Source organism: Clinocottus analis, unplaced genomic scaffold (assembly GCF_023055335.1).
Source record: "Clinocottus analis isolate CAN_PGR_092001 unplaced genomic scaffold, fCliAna1.0.p SCAF_9, whole genome shotgun sequence".
NCBI classification, from domain to species: domain Eukaryota; kingdom Metazoa; phylum Chordata; class Actinopteri; order Perciformes; family Cottidae; genus Clinocottus; species Clinocottus analis.
The window spans coordinates 2,895,673-2,916,024 of NW_027176251.1; the positions used below are offsets into that span (position 1 = coordinate 2,895,673).

General features: G+C 48.0%; 2 protein-coding genes across 3 annotated transcripts; both read left to right on the plus strand.

Annotated features, from left to right (window-relative positions):
• Positions 1-611: 611 nt before the first annotated feature.
• arid1aa (AT-rich interaction domain 1Aa) lies at positions 612-16,010 on the plus strand. Its single transcript, XM_068569335.1, has 20 exons — positions 612-1,526; positions 4,036-4,257; positions 4,377-5,030; positions 5,175-5,270; positions 6,085-6,325; positions 6,828-6,917; positions 7,016-7,186; positions 7,765-8,113; positions 8,245-8,390; positions 8,469-8,554; positions 8,674-8,883; positions 8,980-9,184; positions 9,384-9,519; positions 9,668-9,837; positions 9,951-10,131; positions 10,755-10,880; positions 11,343-11,445; positions 11,624-12,503; positions 12,632-12,762; positions 12,868-16,010. Exons 1-20 carry the CDS (start codon positions 612-614, stop codon positions 14,722-14,724), a joined length of 6,969 nt encoding a protein of 2,322 aa, XP_068425436.1. The 3' UTR covers positions 14,725-16,010.
• Positions 16,011-16,912: 902 nt separating this feature from the next.
• pigv (phosphatidylinositol glycan anchor biosynthesis, class V) lies at positions 16,913-19,532 on the plus strand. 2 transcript variants are annotated; one of them, XM_068570211.1, is made up of 3 exons: positions 16,913-17,242; positions 17,449-18,615; positions 18,720-19,532. In XM_068570211.1, the coding sequence occupies exons 1-3, from the start codon at positions 17,180-17,182 to the stop codon at positions 19,005-19,007; spliced, it is 1,518 nt and encodes a 505-aa protein (XP_068426312.1). In that variant the 5' UTR covers positions 16,913-17,179; the 3' UTR covers positions 19,008-19,532. The 2 variants fall into 2 exon arrangements, with proteins under 2 accessions (XP_068426312.1, XP_068426313.1); XM_068570212.1 differs by having other exon boundaries at positions 18,731-18,905.
• Positions 19,533-20,352: the final 820 nt, after the last annotated feature.

The window sequence follows — 20,352 nt, forward strand, 5'->3', positions numbered from 1 at the left end:
AATATGTACATGTAGTACAGATTACTTCACCTCTGTATTAATCAATGATATTCACCATATGGATGTTTTAATAACGCCCAGCAGCTTGAGCAGTATATAGTTATACAGTTTGTGTGTGTGTTGGTAACACATAACATTCGTCAGTTGTGAGAACATGGGACTGTCTTCATGTGGAGAAAGATATTCCACCTATGAGGCGATGAAGACAAGTAAGAAAAAGAAGGAAAAACAGTCCAGTCCGCATCGGAGCGGATGCAGCTCGGGTTTTGCAGCCCTCCGCGTGGCTCAGTAAAATGGCTGTATGTAGCGGAGCCTCGTGTTGGTTGGGTTTGCTCCCTGCTTCTACCCGGACTCAGTAACACAACTCCCACAACAATTTCTGTCGCTTTTTTACGCATTGTATGGAGCGTCCATCATATTTCTAACCCATTTACGGAACCGGAACCGGGATGGCAGCCGGATTCGGTCCGGCATAAGGGGTGGGAATGAATCGGCACAAGGATACATGGTTATAAACAATTATTTATATCCAATGCTAGCTTTTGATTGTGACTGACTCGCCGAGAGAGGGAGAGAGGTGGTGGGGTGGAGGGGGGTGGGGGGGATATATCATGGCCGCTCAGGTCGCCTCTCTGAACACTAGCCAGCCTTCCGAACTCAAAAAGCCCGATCGAGACCCCAAGGAGGAGTCGGTACCGGGGGACAAGCAGTCAGACAAAAAGCAGCCGGGCTTGGACACCGGATCGCCGGGCCGGGGGGATCTGCAGGACGGGGCCGACGGTGGAAATGCAGGGGGAGGAGGGGAACCTGAGATGAAGAACGGGAATGGGAACCCGCCCAGGGCTAACAATAATAACCAGAATGACTCCGTCGGACCGGAGGGGAATAATCATCCCGGTTTGGTGCATCATCACGGCACCGCGTTTCCTCCCTCTTCCTACGGATACAGTCAGCACTACGGTCGGGCCCCTTTTCATCAACATGGCGGACAACAAAGCCCTGGCATGGCAGCTGCTGGTCCGGTCGTGCAGTCGAGCAACATGATGGACCCTTATCAACCCAATTCACACGAGCATGGCTTTTCGAACCACCAGTTTAACAACTACAACCAGTTCCCGAACAGGACTCCCTACCCCGGCCAAGCGTACGCCGTGAACTCCCCTCGCAGCAGCCAGGCGCCGACAGCTGGGGGGCAGCCAGCTAACGTAAAGCAGCAGCCGCCGCCACCAGCGGGAGGACCCGCGGCGATGGCCGGCTCTTATAGCAACCAGAGATATAACATTGGGAACCCTCAGCCCACATCCACGCCGACTCTCAACAAGCTCCTGACCTCCCCCAGCTCGACGCGGGGATATCCGAACTACCCGTCTAACGACTACGGCAGCCAGGACGGAGCGAGCAAGGGACCAGCAGACATGGGCAGCAGCGGGCTGTACGGGGGGAGCAACCCGGGCTGGCAACAAAGAAGCCATCACCCGTCGCCTTTGAGCCCGGGAAGTACCGGGCAGCCGCTAGTTAGAAGCCAGGTAAAGTCACATTACTAAAATTAAAAAGGGACACGAAGCGGGCTCGAGCACGTCTCCTTCCCTCCTTTCCTAGCTCTACAACGTAGCAGGCCAGCCATTGTCTGCTACTAGTTCGCAAAGACTCTAAAATGGCTGCCTTCTCGTGTGTGTGTGTGTTTTTTCTCCCTTTACACCAGACCAGTTAAATAACGATTGTTTTAAACACATCGATACGTGTATGTAACAAACACACGAGTCGTGCTCGAAGGAGATATAAGTTGTTGAATCGATGTGAGGACGTTGAGGAAGCCACGAAGGCCTCGACTTTGAAAAGGGGCGAAAAATACTCACCGAAGAGCAATGGCTCGGTTTTTTTTTTCTCTCTCCTTCAGCTTTTCTATGCGAGTTATCTTTTTAATTTTACAACGTGTTTTCTCATTAATGTGCTTATAATGTACGGGTACGTGTCGGGCAAACTTGTCCATATACAACTATTAGTTAGTGATAGTCGCTCACAGTCAGGATTATATCGTGTTCCTGCCCGGGAAGCTATCGTCACTTTGTGGCTCCGACATTAGGAATGTGTTGCCTGTCGAATCAACCGCTCGAAGGGAGGCGAACAGCTCGCTAGGATTCAGTTTAAATCACCTAAATGTCCTCTTAACGTGTCCAGGAAGGGTGTAAAAATGATTTCACTTTGATCACATGTGATTTAAATGAGTTTCCTCGTGCCGAGAAGCTGCCGGGCTCCTTGTGCACGTCGCCCGTAAACAGCCAGCTCAGCCATATGAGTGAGTGATTGCAGATTGCTCTGGGATTTGAATTGTGGAGGTAAAATCCTGCTGTCAAAGCCAGGAGATAGTTGGTCTTTGGTTGACATGCTAGCTGAAATCTGATTGGCTGCTCATCCGCTGCTCATGGCCATTTATAATTGCATGTGATTCAAGGCAACAGTTGCTGATAAGAACACACAGTATTAATTCACCACAGGGTCACCAGAGGTATTGCTGTCTCACCTCTATTCTCTGCTCCACTCTTAGCCAGCAGTGTAGTGTGGGAGCGACTGGGTCAGGGATCATATTTGTTTTAATTTGATGTTTTGGCAAGTATTTCCTTGTATGAGAAGTAACCCCTAATTAGCTTGTTGGTTCTGGCATGCATGCAGCACGGTTGATGCAGAATGTGCAAACGCACATCAACTGTACCCAGTGTCATTGTATATAAGAATTAGTATATGTTATTTGTACTAAATCCAAATAGAAAACACACACCAGCATTACTCCAGTCATTAAATGATTACAACATAGTGACTTAAGACATCTGCTGTTCTGGTACTCTCATCGTCTATCAATGTGGTTTTCGTATTTATTCACACACCACTTTATTGGTTTTCTTTGATGTTCACAAATTGGACATCTTTGTTTCATAATATAACTTGCTACACAGTAGCAAACTGACTTATGTCTGTGAGGATGCGTGTGTGTGTGTGTGTGCGTGTGTGTGTGCGTGTGTGTGTGTGTGTGGGTGCTGCTGCTGTGTCTGGCATGCCACACAAGTTTGACTCTGTGACTGCAAAGAATTCCCCCAATCCTCCCCCCAAGCCAATCAGAAGGCAGACCACATCTCTCACTGGCCAAGGGAGTTTCCTCTCTGTCTTATGCAGATTAGCCATGTGCTGCTCTTATTTATTTTACTTCATTATCTTAGGATCTGCAAAATGTCAGGTACAGCATTTTGCATAGTATTTGTAAAGGGCTTTTGTCGAGGCTGAGGACGCTCCTCTTGGCAAAGCGCACAAGTGGGAATTCACTTGATGTAATGGGATACTTTCTGTTTTCAAGTGGATGCTCTCTTGTTTGAATTATGTTTAAAAATTCCACACCTTTCAGTGCCAAATAATTTTGGTGGCGGCGGGGGAATAATTGGATCCTCAATGCAAGGCGCTAGTATAGCACCAAGTGGGCTGCATTGACGAGTTGGTAGCTCCTTGGTTTTTCCTAAAAAAAAAAAGGAGGTTCATTCTAACGTTGGCTTCAGAGTATGCTCTTGTGCATTTTTTTCACTCTCCTGCTGTTGGGAAAGTACTTCGTTCAATTCTGTTGTCATTCATTCATTGCCAAACTGCCTTCTCTTGGGGGGGAAAAAAACCTACTTGGACCAGGTTCAAAACAGGAGCACAGCTGGGATATGTTTAAGATTGGGCAGGCTGCCCTCCATTCAAAAGTAGAAGTGTATATATAGCTCTGTTGACTTGTGAAACTATGGCAAAGTGAGGTGAAAAAAAATCAGAGTAATGACCGTGGGAAATAAGGTGGAGAAAAAAAACTGCACAATTTCCTCATTCATTGAAGTTTGTTTTTACACCTTTTGGGATTGCAGAAGTTGCACACAGCAGCCAAGTGTTTCATGGACACACACGGCCTAATAAAGAGGCAGGCTGTGTGTCAGTTGTATCACTTGGTATTTAGATTTATCCTATGCTTTCTGGTTGTTGACTTAATGTATTTTCTCGTGTTCTTACCATGTCCAGCCACCTGGTCCTATGGATCCAATGGGAAAAATGAGAGGTCAACCATACGGAGCAGGCAGTCCTTACAGTCAGCAGTCACAGCAGGGGCCTCCCACAGCGCCACAACAGGGGCCCGGTTACCCTGGCCAGGGTTATGGCCCTGCAGGTCCTCAGCGATTCCCAGTGGGAATGCAAGGACGATCCTCTGGCGGCATGAGTAGTAGCATGCCGTATGGTCCACAGGTATTTCACATGATTCATTTCATCTAGAAATAAGCCCAGAGTGTCTTCATTTTCATCAGTATTTGTGTTATTTTCCTGGTTGGTTTCAAATCTGTGTTGTTTTTGTTTGTTCTGCGTAGATGGGATCTTATGGACAGCAGGGACCAGGAGGCTATGGCTCTCAGGGCCAGGCACCATATTACAACCAGCCTGGCCAGACTCCTCACCCAAGCCAGCAGCAAACGCCCTACTCCCAGTCTCCACCAGGACAACCGGGTGGCCAGACACCTTACCCAGGGCAAACCCACCCTCCGCCGACTTCTGCTCAGCACGCCCAGGGAGGACAACCCTATCAGCAGGCCCATATGCCCCCACAGTCCCAGGGGCCACAGGCAGGCCCATCCCAAGGGCCTCCACAGTCTCAGCCCCCTTATTCCCAAACCTCAGCGCCGCAATCTGGCCAGTCTCTCTACGCCCAGCAGCAGGGTCCTTCCAGTCAGGCTCCGCAGCAGCCGAGTTCCCAAGAAGCCCCCGGATCACAGGGCCAGTCCAACTACCCAGGATCCACACAGGGGCCTCAGCAGCCCCCCTCACAGCAGCAGCAGGCACAGTCTCAGCCTCCACAGCACCCACCGGGACACATCCAACACCCACAGGGCCAGCCTGCAGCGTACCCTCAGCAGAACCCTCAGCAGAACCCGCAGCAGCAGCAGCAGCAGCAGCAGCAGCAGCAGCAGCAGCAGCAGCAAGCACAACAGTCACCTTATCAGCGCTTTCCTCCTCCACAACAGCAGGTACTACCCTTAGTCTGGGATCAAGTTCAACACACTTAGTCATCTTTCTGTGTGCGTGTGTGAGTGTGTGTGTGTGTCTCTTCATATGCATGCTTTCCTGTGACTCCGGCAGTATATTTAGGCCTATGTTCTGATGTCTTTTAGGAGGTATCCCAGGACTCATTTCAGTCAAACACCCCTCCATCCACTCAGCCTAAGTCTGGCCCAGAGGACAGTCAAGGCCGCCCCTCCAGCCTTCCGGTCAGTTGCTTGTTAATAATACTGCTGGAACATAAAAAGCCTTTTTTTACACTGTTTTATTTATTTTTTACCCTTGTGTAAGATAGATAGTTTCTATTCATCGCCGAGTCACAACATATTCATTTGACTACTTATCGAACACACGACAGTATGAGGCTCATTACGTTCACAATCCCCCAGTGAAGGCCCGGTACCAATGTTTTAAAAAGCGTTCACTTTGCTGCACGTTGGTTTTGTGGCTGCTGTGCGTTCTGTCCCTTTTTAATTAGTTAAGACTTCATGTGCTGCAGCACATTAGTGGTGGTTGAGGGACGGGCTATTTGTAAAAAAAGAGCCGTGTGAATAAATGCATTTAAAAACAAATAGTTTTTTCATGTGTTGAAGTTACATGGCAGGGCTACCGCAACATGCTGACTCAGCTCGCATCCTACAATCCCTGGTAACCATGACAACCTCTGGCACTAATGCAGACTCATTTTTTTTTTTCTTTGACAAAGATAAATACGGACTAAGGCCTCTGGGTGGGCGTGTGTGTTTGTTTGTGTGTGTGTGCGTGTGTGTATGTGTAGTATTTGTATGTGTGCCACTCTTCTCTAAACAATAGAAAATACATTGCAACTTGCTAATACTACCGTCAGCATGTAATAAACATTACAGTACTATACAAAAGTTATTCTTAACTGTATAAAATATAGTCTGTGTCATAAAACATAAGCTTAATCTTCTGAATTTTTAACATTTTAATATATATATTTTTTATTATACCACGTTTGCTGACTGGCTGTCTGCTCTTCCTGTTCCTCTGTCTTTTCAGGACCTGTCTGGGTCCATTGACGACCTGCCCACAGGCACAGAGGGTGCCCTGAGTCCCGGTGTGAGCACGTCGGGTGTGTCGAGCAGCCAGGGGGAGCAGAGTAACCAGGCTCAGTCGCCCTTCTCTCCCCACACGTCGCCCCACCTGCCGGGCATCCGAGGGCCCTCGCCGTCGCCAGCAGGCTCTCCTGCCGGCGCCAGCACACCCCGCGCGGGACCGCTGTCGCCCGCCAACATGCCAGGTCCGTCACGCACTGAAATGACACAAATGATGACGAGAAAGGTCTGAAACTTGTGATCTAGACACCCGTGGTAACTTTTTTGTGTAGATGTTAGATAATTGTCACCATTACTATCATAGTTGATTATCATTTAAGTTTGTTTAAATTGAACCCTCAAATATCTGTAAAGTTAAAAAAAAAAACTCACCAATAAAGCCTGCCACTCAAAACTTTTATTTTTGGTTTATTCCGTCATCTAGCTGACTGTTGGCTGGACAGTGCTCATTTACAAAACATGCGTTTGTAAAGGCTAATCCAATGAGTCCGGCAGGGTGATACATGTTAAACGAGGCTTTGAGAATGGGAGGACAGCATGGACTTGTTGGACAAAACAAGTGCCTAATACTTATAAATAAATACATTCATACATACATCCAATATTTGTGTTAGCTGCCCGGTCTTTAACCTCAGTACTTTCATTGTGCCCTTTTGAGCACTCACTAACTTAAATATTGTTTTTTAGTGACCCAGATGCCTCCGAGGCCATCAAGTGTGCAGTCAGACGGGAGTCTACATCCTGCAATGAGTCAGTCTCCCATGGCCCAGGACAGAGGTACACTGCAGAGAAAATGCTAAGTGTCAATTATATTAACGTGTCGAGAGTGTTTGCCTCAGCTTCTGAGTCTTTGTCCCTCTCTCTCTTTCTTTCAGGGTTCATGCAGAGAAACCCTCAGATGCCCCCGTATGGCTCCCCACAGTCAGCCTCTGCACTGTCACCGCGCCAGTCCTCAGTGGGACAGATGCATCCTGCGATGGGCCCATATCAGCAGAACAACTCAATGGGTGGCTATGGACAACAGGGAGCACAATATGGGCCCCAAGGTGTGTGCTTTCTCATTGTCTTTGTCATTGTTTTACTTGAAGAAAAAATTATGAAATTTGGAAATTCTCTTCCGATGTTGTGAAAAGCTAAATTGTGAAATGGCTTCCTTGGGGCTCAAAGTTTAATTAAGGCTCGGGTTTGGTTTCTAAAGGTGTTCCACTTGATTTACGATCCATTTTTGAAGTTTGCGCTTGTGCATTTCCCATGAGACAAACCTATGGAATATAGCTCCCCTGCCCCACAGGAATACCATGCTACTGTTGGTCCCTCCCTCTGACTCTGTTGCAGCTATTTATAGCTGTGAAGCAGAGAGTCAGCTGACGTAGCAGAGCCTCCTGTCAGTAGAGCTGAGACTGTGACGAAGGCTTGTTGCTCAGCGTGCATAGCTCTTTCTGCTAGCACACTTTAGGGAAAAAGTCAGCCTCACACAGCTCTCAAGGAGAAGAGACAAGCTATAATAAAAACAAAAACACAAATAAACTTCTCAGCGATGCAGTGGTTTTTAATCAGACCAGCATGCAGTTAAAGACAAGTGATTACTTTACCTGAATATGTTCTGCTTTAATGTTTTCTTTAGGTTATCCCCGGCAACCTGGTTATGGCAACATGCCTAACGCAAACTACACCGGGCCGGGCATAGGCCCAATTAACTCCATGGGAGGACAGGGTGGGGGGCCGCCATACGCTGGCATGCCCCCAGGAAGGATGCCTCCTAATCAAATGGGAGCACGCCCCTATGGCCCCAATATGGGTCCAAATATGGGCCCCAACATGGCTCCGAACATGGCTGCTAACATGCCTCCGAACATGGGCACCATGCCCACCCAGGTAGGCTCAGGAATGGGTCCTCCTCCAGGCATGAACCGAAAGCTCCAGGACCCCACTGCCATGCAGCAGCACCCTGCCGCCAACTCCATGCACAACAGGTTGGTTTATGACGTGCCTACCTTTTTTTTATATACTGTACCTCACTCAAGACCTGATTGACTGCTCACATATGCTTTGAATATGAGATACGTGAATTGTATATGCTCATTTATTCTCTCCTCCGTCCCAGAATGCCTGGTTTCGCCAACATGTCTCCGGGCATGATGGGCTCCGGCCCACCTTATGGCCCCCCCATGAACAACATGCCTGGAATGATGAACCCTCAAGGTGGATCACCTTATCCAATGGGGCCAAACATGGCCAATAACTCAAGTGGTAAGTAGTGCAGAGATAAACCACACCAAGCTTTATTATTATTTCACAGCTAATTCCAATCCGTATCGTTGTTTCTAGGTATGGCCCCAAGTCCAGAGGTGAACAATAAGATGAATAACAAAGTAGATGGGGGCGTTCCGCCAAAGCCAGAGCCCAAAACAAAGGTAACCTGTCTACTACATGTTGTAACGAAAGTATTTTTTGGAAATCTTTGAAAGCCTGAACACTTTTTTAAGTTTTACTCCGTTAATTAAAAAAAAAATATTTATCTTTCACAATACAGAAGTCCAACTCTTCCACCACAACCAATGAAAAGATAACACGTTTGTATGAGTTGGGACCAGAGCCGGAAAGGAAGATGTGGGTGGACCGATATTTGTCCTTCATTGAAGAGAAAGGCTTGGGCTTGACTAACCTGCCCGCTGTAGGACGCAAACCTCTCGATCTCTTCCGTCTCTATATGTCAGTCAAAGAGATCGGAAGCATGGCGCAGGTTAGTGTTATAACATAATGTATAAACGTCAATGATTAAGATCCCATATTGTAAACTCCACTCTAAAAATGGCGTCTCTGTTCGTTCCCCCCCCAGGTGAGTAAGAATAAGAAATGGCGTGACCTGGCCACTTCCCTGAATGTGGGCACATCCAGCAGTGCTGCCAGTTCTTTGAAGAAACAGTACATCCAGTGTCTATACGCCTTCGAGTGCAAGATTGAGCGCGGCGAGGACCCTCCTCCTGAGATCTTTAACGACAACAAAAAGAACCAAACTGCCAAGGTCCAGCCGCCCTCTCCAGGTTAGAGCGCTACTCGTGTGACCTTTCGAGACGTTTGCTTAGCGTTTCTAAAGTGTAGTGCAAATTCAGTAAAACGCATCCATGCACTTTTAAAATCCACAAACATGCGCAACTTGCCGAGTCATTCAAGTCACGTACCTTCTCTGTCTGCTCCCTTTCTTGTTTCAAACTGAAGCGTCCCTGTCCCTGTGCTCCACAGCCGGGTCAGGCTCTCTGCAGGGGCCTCAGACGCCCCAGTCCACCAGCAGCTCCATGGCCGAGGGTGGGGACCTAAAACCTCCCACCCCAGCCTCCACTCCTCATACCCAGATGCCCCCGATGCCACCCGGGTCCAGGTGACTGTCGTTAAACGCCTCTGGTTTTGCCGTTTGATTTCGAAAAGACATTTGGATTTGATGAACTAATTTTGTTCTTCCTTTCTCTCCGTCTCTCGCCCTCCTCATCTCGTAATTTCCCCTCCCCCTCGCCCCTGCTTCTCTCTAGGAGCAGCGTTAACCTGCAGGACCCCTTCTCTGAAGGAAGTGACCCTGCTTTCCCTCGGAAGAACATGACGCCCAACTCCGGCTATCAGCCGGGGATGAACACGCCAGACATGCAAGGGCGCATGGGCAACTACGAACCCAGCAAGGACCCCTTTGTTAACATGCGGAAAGGTGGGCACGCTGAATGGACAAGTGCTCTGTTATTCTAGAAACTAAAGTACTTCCTTAATCACCCGTTCAATTAGTCTGCTCTTAACGGACTTTAATTCTGAATGCATTTCCAGTCGGGGAGCACTTTCTACCTGCTAACCAAGGCCCTAACAGCGGGGTGGGTGACCAACAGCAGCAGCAACCGCCACAGCAGCAGCAGCAGCCTCCATTCAACAGAGGACCGCCTGGGGCCATGGGCACGATGCCAATGGGGCCCAGACAGCAGTTTCCCTATGGACCAGGCTACGAAAGGAGGTGAGAATCATTGAATAGAAGAAAGCATTTATAAGGTCATTTAACACGGTTTATTATACCGAGAGGCTATTTTTTTATGATCAGTTACTCCTTAAATTGCAGGTAAAGAAAAGCTACATTTCGTAATATTTGATTGAAATTGAAATGCGTGGAGATCGGTAAAGGATCAGACATTTAACTTTGTTTTGAGTTGATGTACTGCCAGAAATTGACATTGTTATTTTACCAAATGGACACAAAACCAAATACAATCTTCAAATTCAGTCAAACATATCTGAAAAAATGGTATGTTTGGACCGTGTGTACATGTGTTAAGTCCACTATATATTGTTTATAAACCGTGCATCCTATTTTGTATGTTTATTTTTGGGACTGAAAAAGGGTTGTTCACTGGATTTGTGTAGCTTTGAAAAATCATAAACAGAAAAAAACAAGTTACAAAATGACCTGTTTCCTGCTTGCTTGACTCGTAGCTGATATTTAAATACAAAAGTATTCATGTTGATGATCTTAACCTTTCTTCATTCTCATGCGTTTGTTTTTTTAATATGGTGAGCTCAAGCACAATTTGTATGTCTGTGACACAAATATGGAAAACCGTACCGTGTGTATTGTTTTATCAGACCGGAGCAAGGAGTGGGCCCAGAGGGCAACATGGGAGCCGGTGCTCCTCAGCCAAACCCGATGATACCTGCCAACGCCGACGCCGGGATGTATTCGCCAAATCGCTTCCCACCACAGCAGCCACGGTCAGTCCACATTGCAAATGGAAACCATTCTGGATACAAAACGTCTTTCTTTCAGTTCTGTTCTCTTATTGTACAATCTAGTAGCAATTTTACATTATTTCAATATTCATTATGTTGGCAAAATAACATTAACAGTAATGTTTAACATTACAATACAGTTCATTTATGGGTAAAATAATTCCTCCATATCTCTGTCTTCACAGCTTTTTGGTTTGGGCTTATTGTATGTGGGTGTGGTGATGTAAGCGCAATTGAAATGTACACATTTTGTTTGATAATAATTTAGTATAATGTAATCAAGTGTTTTGAGCATGAATCTGTAAACAAAAAAAGCCCTGGATGTCTTTCAGTCACAAATTCATAACTATAATAAACCACATTGACCGTGTGTATGGCTTAATCCAGGGAGTTGGAGACGCATAAAGTTTAAATGTTCAAACTGATGTTGCTTAATGTTTGCAGGCATGATTCCTATGGTAATCAGTATCCTGGACAGGGAACGCCCCCTACAGGCTCCTATCCAAATCAGCAGCCTGGAATGTACCCACAACAACAACAACAACAGGTCAACGATCCTCCTTCACTACACTAACTCTCACAATGCTCAATGCACTGTTTTCATTTTGTTTTCCTGTTCCTCTTTGACTGCGCTGCTGTCATGTATTAGATTTGGTTTGTTTGAAGCAGGACACAATGTGTTCATTCTTACATTTGTGCTAAAATGTACCTTTTTTGTTGTGTAGAGTTACAAGCGCCCTGTGGAAGGAGGTTATCCTCCATCAAAACGTCACGAGGCAGAGTACAGTGGGCCGTTCCACGGTGGACAACAACAACCACCGCTGACGCCGCAACAACAGCAGCAGCAGCAGCAGCAGCAGCAACAACAACAAGGAGGTGCCTCTGCACCCTCTTCAGGACAGCAGGAGTCGTACAATCAGTACAGCGGCAGTGGGCCCTTCCCTGGCTCTGATCGCCGTCCACCTGGCCCGGGCAATCAGTTCCCTTTTCCCTTTGGCCGTGAGCGTATGCAGGTACCGACGGGGCCCAACGCTCAGCCCAACATGCCCCCTCAGATGATGCAGCCGGGCCCTGAGGGTCCTCAGGGAGGTATGTGGCAGGGGCCGCGAGACATGAACTATCAGAACTACCCCAGTCGGCAGGGCGGGCCCCCGGGGCCACCCCAAGGACCCGGTTTCCCGGGCATGAACCGCTCGGAGGAGATGATGTCATCGGAACAGCGCATGAACCACGACGGCCAGTGGGGGGGTCAGATGGGCCCGCGGCAGCCTCCGTACGGGCCAGCCGGGCCCGGGCAACCTATGCCTCGGTCCGTACAGTCCACCTACCAGTCCCTCCAGGGTGTGCAGAACCACATTCCACAGGTGTCCAACCCGGCCTCCATGCCCCGCCCCATGGACAGCAGAACATCGCCGAATAAGTCTCCCTACATGCACGGAGTCATGAAGATGCAGAAGGCCGGCCCTCCCGTGCCCGCATCTCACATAGTGCCCCCTCCGATGCAGTCGCCTCTAATAAGGCGAGACATGCCTTTTCCCCCGGGCTCCATAGAAGCGTCGCATCCCGTTCTGAAACCACGTCGGAGACTCACCGTGAAAGATATCGGTATGACGATAGATAAAAAAAAATCTGTAATCTATTTTGTTATTTGCTCAATGCTGCTTTGTACAGTTTATATGGTCTGAAATTGTTGCTCAGAGGATGTCCGTTCTGTTTTTCTCATGATTTCTTAGGAACCCCGGAGGCCTGGAGAGTCATGATGTCACTGAAGTCGGGTTTATTGGCTGAGAGTACGTGGGCCTTAGATACCATCAACATCCTGCTGTATGATGACAACAGTATTTCCACCTTTGAGCTCAACCTGGTGAGATTTAACATTGAGCCCTTGATGATTGTTTATAATGATGCACTATATGCAACGATCATGTCTAATATGTTTTTTTTAAATATATTTTTGTTCTTTCGTTAGTTGCCCGGCCTACTAGAGTTGGTTGTTGAGTATTTCAGACGCTGCCTCATTGAAATCTTTGGCATTCTGCGGGAGTATGAGGTGGGTGACCCCGGCCAGAGGACACTACTGGATCCCGAGGCTTTGAAGCGGGACTGGGACCGCACGGAGGAAGAGGAACTGCGGGTCGAAGACATGGAACAGGAGGAAGGAGATGATGAAGAGGAGGAGGAGCAAGAAACGGAGGGGCCAGCTCGTGTAAAAGAGGAGGAAGAGCAGGCACAGTGCTCTGAGTCTCGGGGCCAAGATGAGAAGACGGAGGGTGAGGAGAAGAAGAGCAAGGGCTCTTCCTCTGAACAGACGGCCTCATTGCAATCTGTTTCTGCCCACGAGAGACCCAAACAGTCCAGCAAGTTTGACAAGTTTCCCCTCAAAGTGGTACGAAAGAAAGACCCCTTTGCGGCCGGCCAGTCCAATAATCACGGCAAAATGCAAGAGTTCGACAGCGGGTTACTTCATTGGAGCGCTGGAGGCGGAGACTCAACGGACCACATCCAGACCCACTTTGAGCCACGCAAAGACTTCGTGGAACCACGAGAACGGATATACGTGCCCTCGAGTCTGCTGAAGCGCCGGGTCCCGGACGAAATGTTTCTGGAAAATGGTCTGCCAACCGAGGGGGAGAAGAAGAAGAATCCAGAAGAAGAGGAGACATCTTCCTCCGAGAAGGCCAGCCCCTCACTCCTCGGCAGCGAGGAGGAGAGGAAAACGGATCCCGAGACAAAGCCGGTCGATAAAGTCGATGACGGTGACCAGGAGAGCAACAGACCCATTCCTTTCCCCGACGGCGTTTTCGCCAAGCGGGCACAGCAGACCGGCGTCATCCTGGAGGACGAGCCTCACAGCAAGGACGAAGGGCCGCTCGTGGCGCTGGCGAACTGGCAGGATTCTTTAGCCCGCCGCTGCATTTGCATCTCCAATATCGTCCGCAGCCTCTCCTTCGTGCCAGGCAACGACCACGAGATGTCCAAACATGCGGGGCTGCTGCTGCTGCTGGGCCGCCTGATCCTGCTCCACCACAGGCACCCAGAGCGCAAACAGGCGCCGCTCACCTACGAGAAGGACGAGGATTCAGAGGAGGGAACGGGCCAAAGGGATGAATGGTGGTGGGACTGCTTGGAGCTCCTGAGGGAGAACACGCTGGTCACTTTGGCGAACATCTCGGGCCAACTGGACCTCTCCATCTACCCCGAGAGCATCTGCTTGCCTCTGTTGGACGGTCTTCTCCACTGGGCTGTCTGCCCATCAGCAGAGGCCCAGGACCCCTTCCCCACCTTGGGCCCCCACAGTGCTTTGTCGCCTCAGAGACTGGTCCTGGAGACGCTAAGCAAACTAAGCATCCAAGACAACAATGTGGACCTCATCTTGGCCACTCCGCCATTCAGTCGGTTGGAGAAGCTATACGGGAACCTGGTGCGGCTGATCGGAGACAGGAAGGTGGCGGTCTGCAGGGAGATGGCGGTGGTCCTGCTGGCCAACCTGGCCCAGGGCGACGCCGTGGCGGCCCGAGCGATCGCTGTTCAGAAAGGAAGCGTGGGCAACCTGCTGGGCTTCTTGGAGGATAGTCTGGCCGCCACACAGCTTCAGCAGAGCCAGAGCTCTCTGCTACACCTGCAGGGGATGCACTTCGAGCCCACAAGCCCGGACATGATGCGGCGAGCCGCCCGGGCTCTGCATGCCTTAGCCAAGGTGGAGGAGAACCACTCGGAGTTCACACTACAAGAGTCCCGACTCCTTGACCTTTCAGTGTCTCCCCTAATGAACTCGCTGGTTTCTCATGTTATCTGTGATGTACTTTTTTTGATTGGCCAGTCATGACAGCTGTAGGGAGCCGTGGCTCCACATTTTGGGGGGGTTTTATCCCCGCGCCCCTCTTCCCTGAAAACCTGGCTTGTGTGTAACAGGGCAAGAAAAGTTCAAGTGACTGTCTTTAATTTATGAAAATCCATCAGACTCCATTCTCTGAGCCCTCCCCAGGCCGTCCTTTTTGCTCGAGGAGGGTAATCACAGAGCTGTGGTGGATTACAAACCAGAGAGATGCCCGCATAGTGACACTACTTGTAACATGAATGCCAACTGGATGACACAGAGTAGAGAGCGCCACGTTTGGGAGACTGTTCTGCACTTGGGGGGAAAAAGTACTTTCTTAATAAAGATAAATAAATGAATAAATAAATAAATAGCTGAAAAACAAAAACTGTAACCAAAGTTGCTGTCTCGTTTACAGTGAGTTTGGGAGACACAGTGTGCCCAAGCTCTCCCCTCGAGGGCACAATGAGTCTGTAACTGGTTGAAGTTCAGAGGTGAAGCAGACTGACAAGTGGCCTACTGGTTATAGTTGCTGTAGTTGGATTTTCACCCGTCAGCCCGACAGTAGACTAAGTGCTGTCAATAGACACCTTCACCGGGGAGGCCTGTGCAGTGTGCAGTAGATTGTAGGACATTTTCTGTACCGTACTGCTTCTTGAGTGTAAGCATTCTGTAACACACGTTTCACACAGAAGCAGAAGATGCAGCTCTTCTCGAGTTTTGAGGTCATTTTAGTTTGGTGTTCAACAGAAAATGGCTTTCTTCCCCAAAGTATCAAGAACCTACAACACCCTTACCTCCTCTTATCCCTTGATTGTATGAATACCCTGATGAAAAGAAATCACCTCTTAGGACTGGTTTTCAACTTCAAATACAGCTTTGCTGTGGTGTATATATAATGTTGTACATTACACTTCCTTTCTCTGTGTCTGTCTCTGTCTGTGTCACTATTCTCACACTTGTTATTGGTGAGGGATTGAGGCTGACGTGAGTTTAGTCCCCACTGATTAGACCCACACCTCTGGTCTCTCCACAGCTCCGTAGTACGACAGACACGGCTCAAACCTGTTATCTCCCGGTACAACAAAATAAACTAGATGAAGTACACATTTGACAATTTTTCTTCAGTCATGGATTCTGCATATTTGTATTTCCGACTATGTAGCTAAGACAACATGTAAATTCCTCCCTTTCTGTTTTTTGGCTCAATGAATATCATTTATTCAGTATGAAATCTTTATACTATATGTTCCACGTGGTAAGAATAAATGTACATTAAATCTTGGTAAGCTGTTTGATGGTTTTGTTCTTGTGAAATCGTGACCTCTTCTGTGGTGATTCACAGAAACTTGGGTCAAAAATAATTTCCTGAAGTGCATCCTTCTTCACATGAATGCTCAGGAAACTATGAGGGTACATGCCCATACTTGGTGAACTCAACCTATTAGTTGTTTATTACTGTTTCTACATTTCAGTAAAATAATTGCATGTAAAATAATGTTAACCGGCTACATAACATAAAGCCTTAAGGATGACTGCACGGAGGCTTTCTCCCTTCACATTACAACATCGTTAAGCTCTGATAAAGCCAAACATTTCAGCATATATACTGTCAACTAGGGTCAAACAAACAATGAGGTGAAAACCCTCATGACGTACATTTTAATTAACGCCAGATCTCAAAGAAACAGAAAAAAACACTCTTTTTGAATCCACATTTAAGAGGGTACTTAAAAAGGCATAAGTGGAAAATGCACCTTCAATCCAAACAAACCTGAACGATATAAAAAAAACAAAAAAAAACGACAGGCAATGTCCTTGCATGTTTTGAATGAGGGATAAAAAAAAAAACCTGCACCACTTGAAAAACCAGTCCATGACACAGGATGGCGCGGAGCTCCGCCTGCTGGGGAGAAAAACATGATTCACCCGTCAGGTGACCAAAATATCTGAGGCACGACGTCAGACCACAGTGGGTGGAAGTTTAAAAAATATATAAGTTGATAGAATATGAAGCACGATTGATCCTCTTTTCTGATCCGCCACACGTGCCAATAATTGCGCGCGAACCCGAAACCACACGAAAGTTCTCCTCTACTGGAAACCGCATTCTCTCTTATTTTGAAAGGACCGCGGTCACACCGGAAGCGAAAAGAGCCATTCGAAACGAAGCAGAGCTGCTGCTGCAGGACGAGGATGTGAGGACAAAGATTGCACCTGAGCGACAACAAACGCTGACAGTCGACGAGTAGCTTTGTCCAGTAACACTACCCGTGTTCACCCTCTTCTTTTAATGCGGGCAAAGCAATGAACACGAGACACTTCCGCTTCTCTTTCGCCGAATATTACATATAACCCTGGCGCGCGCAGTATGTTTTACTGAAAACTATGACGAATCCAGCAGCGACTGCCTGGTAGCAGCGACAATGCTCAGGCCTGTCACGTCTCCGTCACAGCATTGACCATGGACGTCAGAGCCGTGCTGGAGTTCGCCACCGTCACCAGGGGCCTGTCTCTGCTTTTGCAGGTAAGTTTGAGCCAAGTTTGGATGTTGTGACCTCTGATGATATGCTGAATCTGGTTGATATAACACAGGTATTAACCCTAATTTCTCCAGAGTCACCTTGGCAATTATCTGAGGGAGGGAGGAAGGGAGAGTGTACACATTATGTGGTAAGTAGGTATGTGTGCGGACAGGATTTATTCTAATATTGTTGATATTTTTCTCCCCAGGCCGTCTTCAACGCTGTCATCCCCGACCACGACGCCGAAGCGTTCAGGCCCCCGAGGGCAGAGGAGCCTCTGTACTTGGACTCTGCGGTGGAGTGGTTGCTGGGCGGCCTTTCCCGCTGGGATGCCGAGCACTTCCTCTTCATCGCCGAGCGAGGCTACCTCTACGAGCACAACTTTGCGTTCTTCCCCCTCTTGCCCGTCGTCCTCCGAGGCCTCGCCGAGACGCTGCTGCGGCCCCTGAGCGGCTGGCTGAGCGTGCGGGGCCGCCTGCTGGTGGCCGTGGCTCTGGGGAACAGTGGCCTCTTCCTGTTGAGCGCCGTCGCCCTGTACGCGCTGAGCAGGGTCGTCCTCCAGGACCGGCGTTTGGCTCTGCTCTCCAGCCTGCTCTATTGCATCACGCCGGCCAACGTCTTCATGACGGCCGGGTACTCCGAGAGCCTGTTCGCCGCGCTGACATTCGGCGGCCTGTTCCTCCTGGAGAAAGGCTTCATCTTCCGAGCGTGCCTGGCCCTCAGTATAGCCACTGCGGCGCGATCCAATGGACTCGTGAACATAGGGTTCCTCCTGTACCTCCCATCGCTGCACGCCATTTGTCAGATTCGCGTATATAGAACGACGACGAAAGGCTGCAGTAAAGTCTTCCGCTATGTTTTGGCCGTCGTCCGTGTGCTGCTCACCTCCCTCTTGGGAACCGCAATCATTGCCCTTCCCTTTTGTGCGTTCCAGTACTACGGGTATAGGACGTTTTGCACGCCGTCCCTCTCCCTGGAACGCATCCCTCCCGCTCTTCTGTCGCTGGCTGAACTCAAAGGCTACCGGGTGCCAGATGAAAACGGTCCGCCGCCCCTCTGGTGCATGAAGCCTCTCCCCGTGCTGTATTCTCACATCCAGGACGTTTACTGGGACGTGGGCTTCCTCCGCTACTTTGAGCTGAAGCAGATACCGAACTTCCTCCTGGCTATGCCCATGGCCACTCTCGGCATAATGGCGGCTTACGCGTATTTTCAAGCCAACCCGGAAATGTGCATGAGACTCGGACTTTGGGAGACGGGCGCGAGTAAAGGGCTCGACAAACCCACGCCGGGATTGTTCAACTCAAGAGTGTTTGTTTACGTTGTTCATTCGACGGTACTTCTGGTGTTTGGAACATTCTGCATGCACGTGCAGGTAGGTACATCGCATAGCCACCTTCATGTGGTCCATGTGTGTGTGTGTGTGTGTGTGAGGAACAACTGTTAATTTCTACTCATTCCCATTCTGACGTTTTCTAGGTTCTCACCAGATTCCTGGCCTCCTCGTCTCCGGTGCCTTTCTGGATAAGTGCTCACGTCCTCCTCCTCAATGAGCCGCTTCTTCATCGAAGGAAAACATCAAACCCCAATGTACAGCTGCAGGCGGATTCCAGAAACGGATGCAAGCACAGACCTCAAAACCCCATCATCGCACTGCTGCCACACTTTAAAAGCTGTTCTCCTACGACGCAGAGCATTCTGGGATACTTCCTGTCTTACTGGGTGCTGGGCCTGGCGCTGCACTGTAACTTCTTGCCATGGACATGACTTCAAAGATTACTCTGACCTTTTTAAATGCAATATGTCCATGTAGGACTGGGCAAAAATACATCATGTTAAATCTCACCCATGTGTTTTTAAAGTGGATCATCAATAATTCATTTGTTATTCCAGTAATTGATTATTTTCGTAAAAGCATCACAAAAAACATGAATGCAGCATTTTGTCAATGTTACACTTATTGAATTGATACATGAATTCACTAATTTATATTTAAGTAATATAATCCAAAGAAAAGCATTATTACTTCTAATGATCTCGCCCAGTCCGACTTACTCATGCAATAGTCAACCCATTGGACTCAGTTAAATGTCTTTGAGAACAAAATGTACAATATTTCTGAAACTTAGTTGAACACTGTTTAGTTGTAAATATTGGGAAGACTTTGGTTGTTTAATTTAATATAGCACTGCATGTTTGGAAGAATTATTCCAAGTTATAGTTCAGGAATATTTGAATGTGAATGAGACAATAAAATTGTTTGTTGCTGTGAAAGAATCTTGAATAAAAATGTCTGTAAAGGTAAACCTTAAGCATTAAGGTAAAATTGCTACATTGTGTTTTGTTGAAACAAAAAGTTAGACCAGCAAGTTTACTCTTGAATTTAAGATTAAACACCGATTTGTGTGTTCATGGTTTGTGTGATGTGCGCCGATACCTCTTAACTCCACTAGAGGGTGCTGGTACTCAATTAGCTCACTGCCCACCTCCATCCTAAAAACACCAAAAGATATGTGGAAAGAGTGAGATAACTGGAAGCTCTGTGCACTTCATATATCATACATGCATCATGTATAAAAAAACAGTGTATGTGGTATCCCTGTACAATGGACAAAAACAGGAAGGCAATCCAGGCTCTCTTACAAAGTGTCCTGTTACATACAAGAACCTATGCATTCAATTGGAGCAAATGACTTAGTCATAATATTGCACCTGGCACTTGTACCTTCTGGCAAAGGCTAAATATTTAAAGGTGCAGTGTGCATGGTTTTGTGGCATCTGGTTGTGAGGGTCCAGATTTTGCATCAATTCTTTGTCGAGGTGATTATAAATGAATGAAAACATAGTTGTGAATATTATATGCTATTTCTACCGATACACCCCCCTCTTAAATCCTCCTCACTTGCTCCTTAAAGAGCCTGAGTGGTGGCCATACTTTCACACCCTAAAGCAGAGTCTCATACATTATTGTGCTTAATAAACAAACACAAATTCAACGGATGAACCTGCCTGTCCCTTTCCCACTCATGGGTTCCAGAAGAGGCACGAAGTCAAGTCTCTTCAGGAAGACACGGCTGGAAACACACTGGATAATGTCAGAGTTGACGTGCAC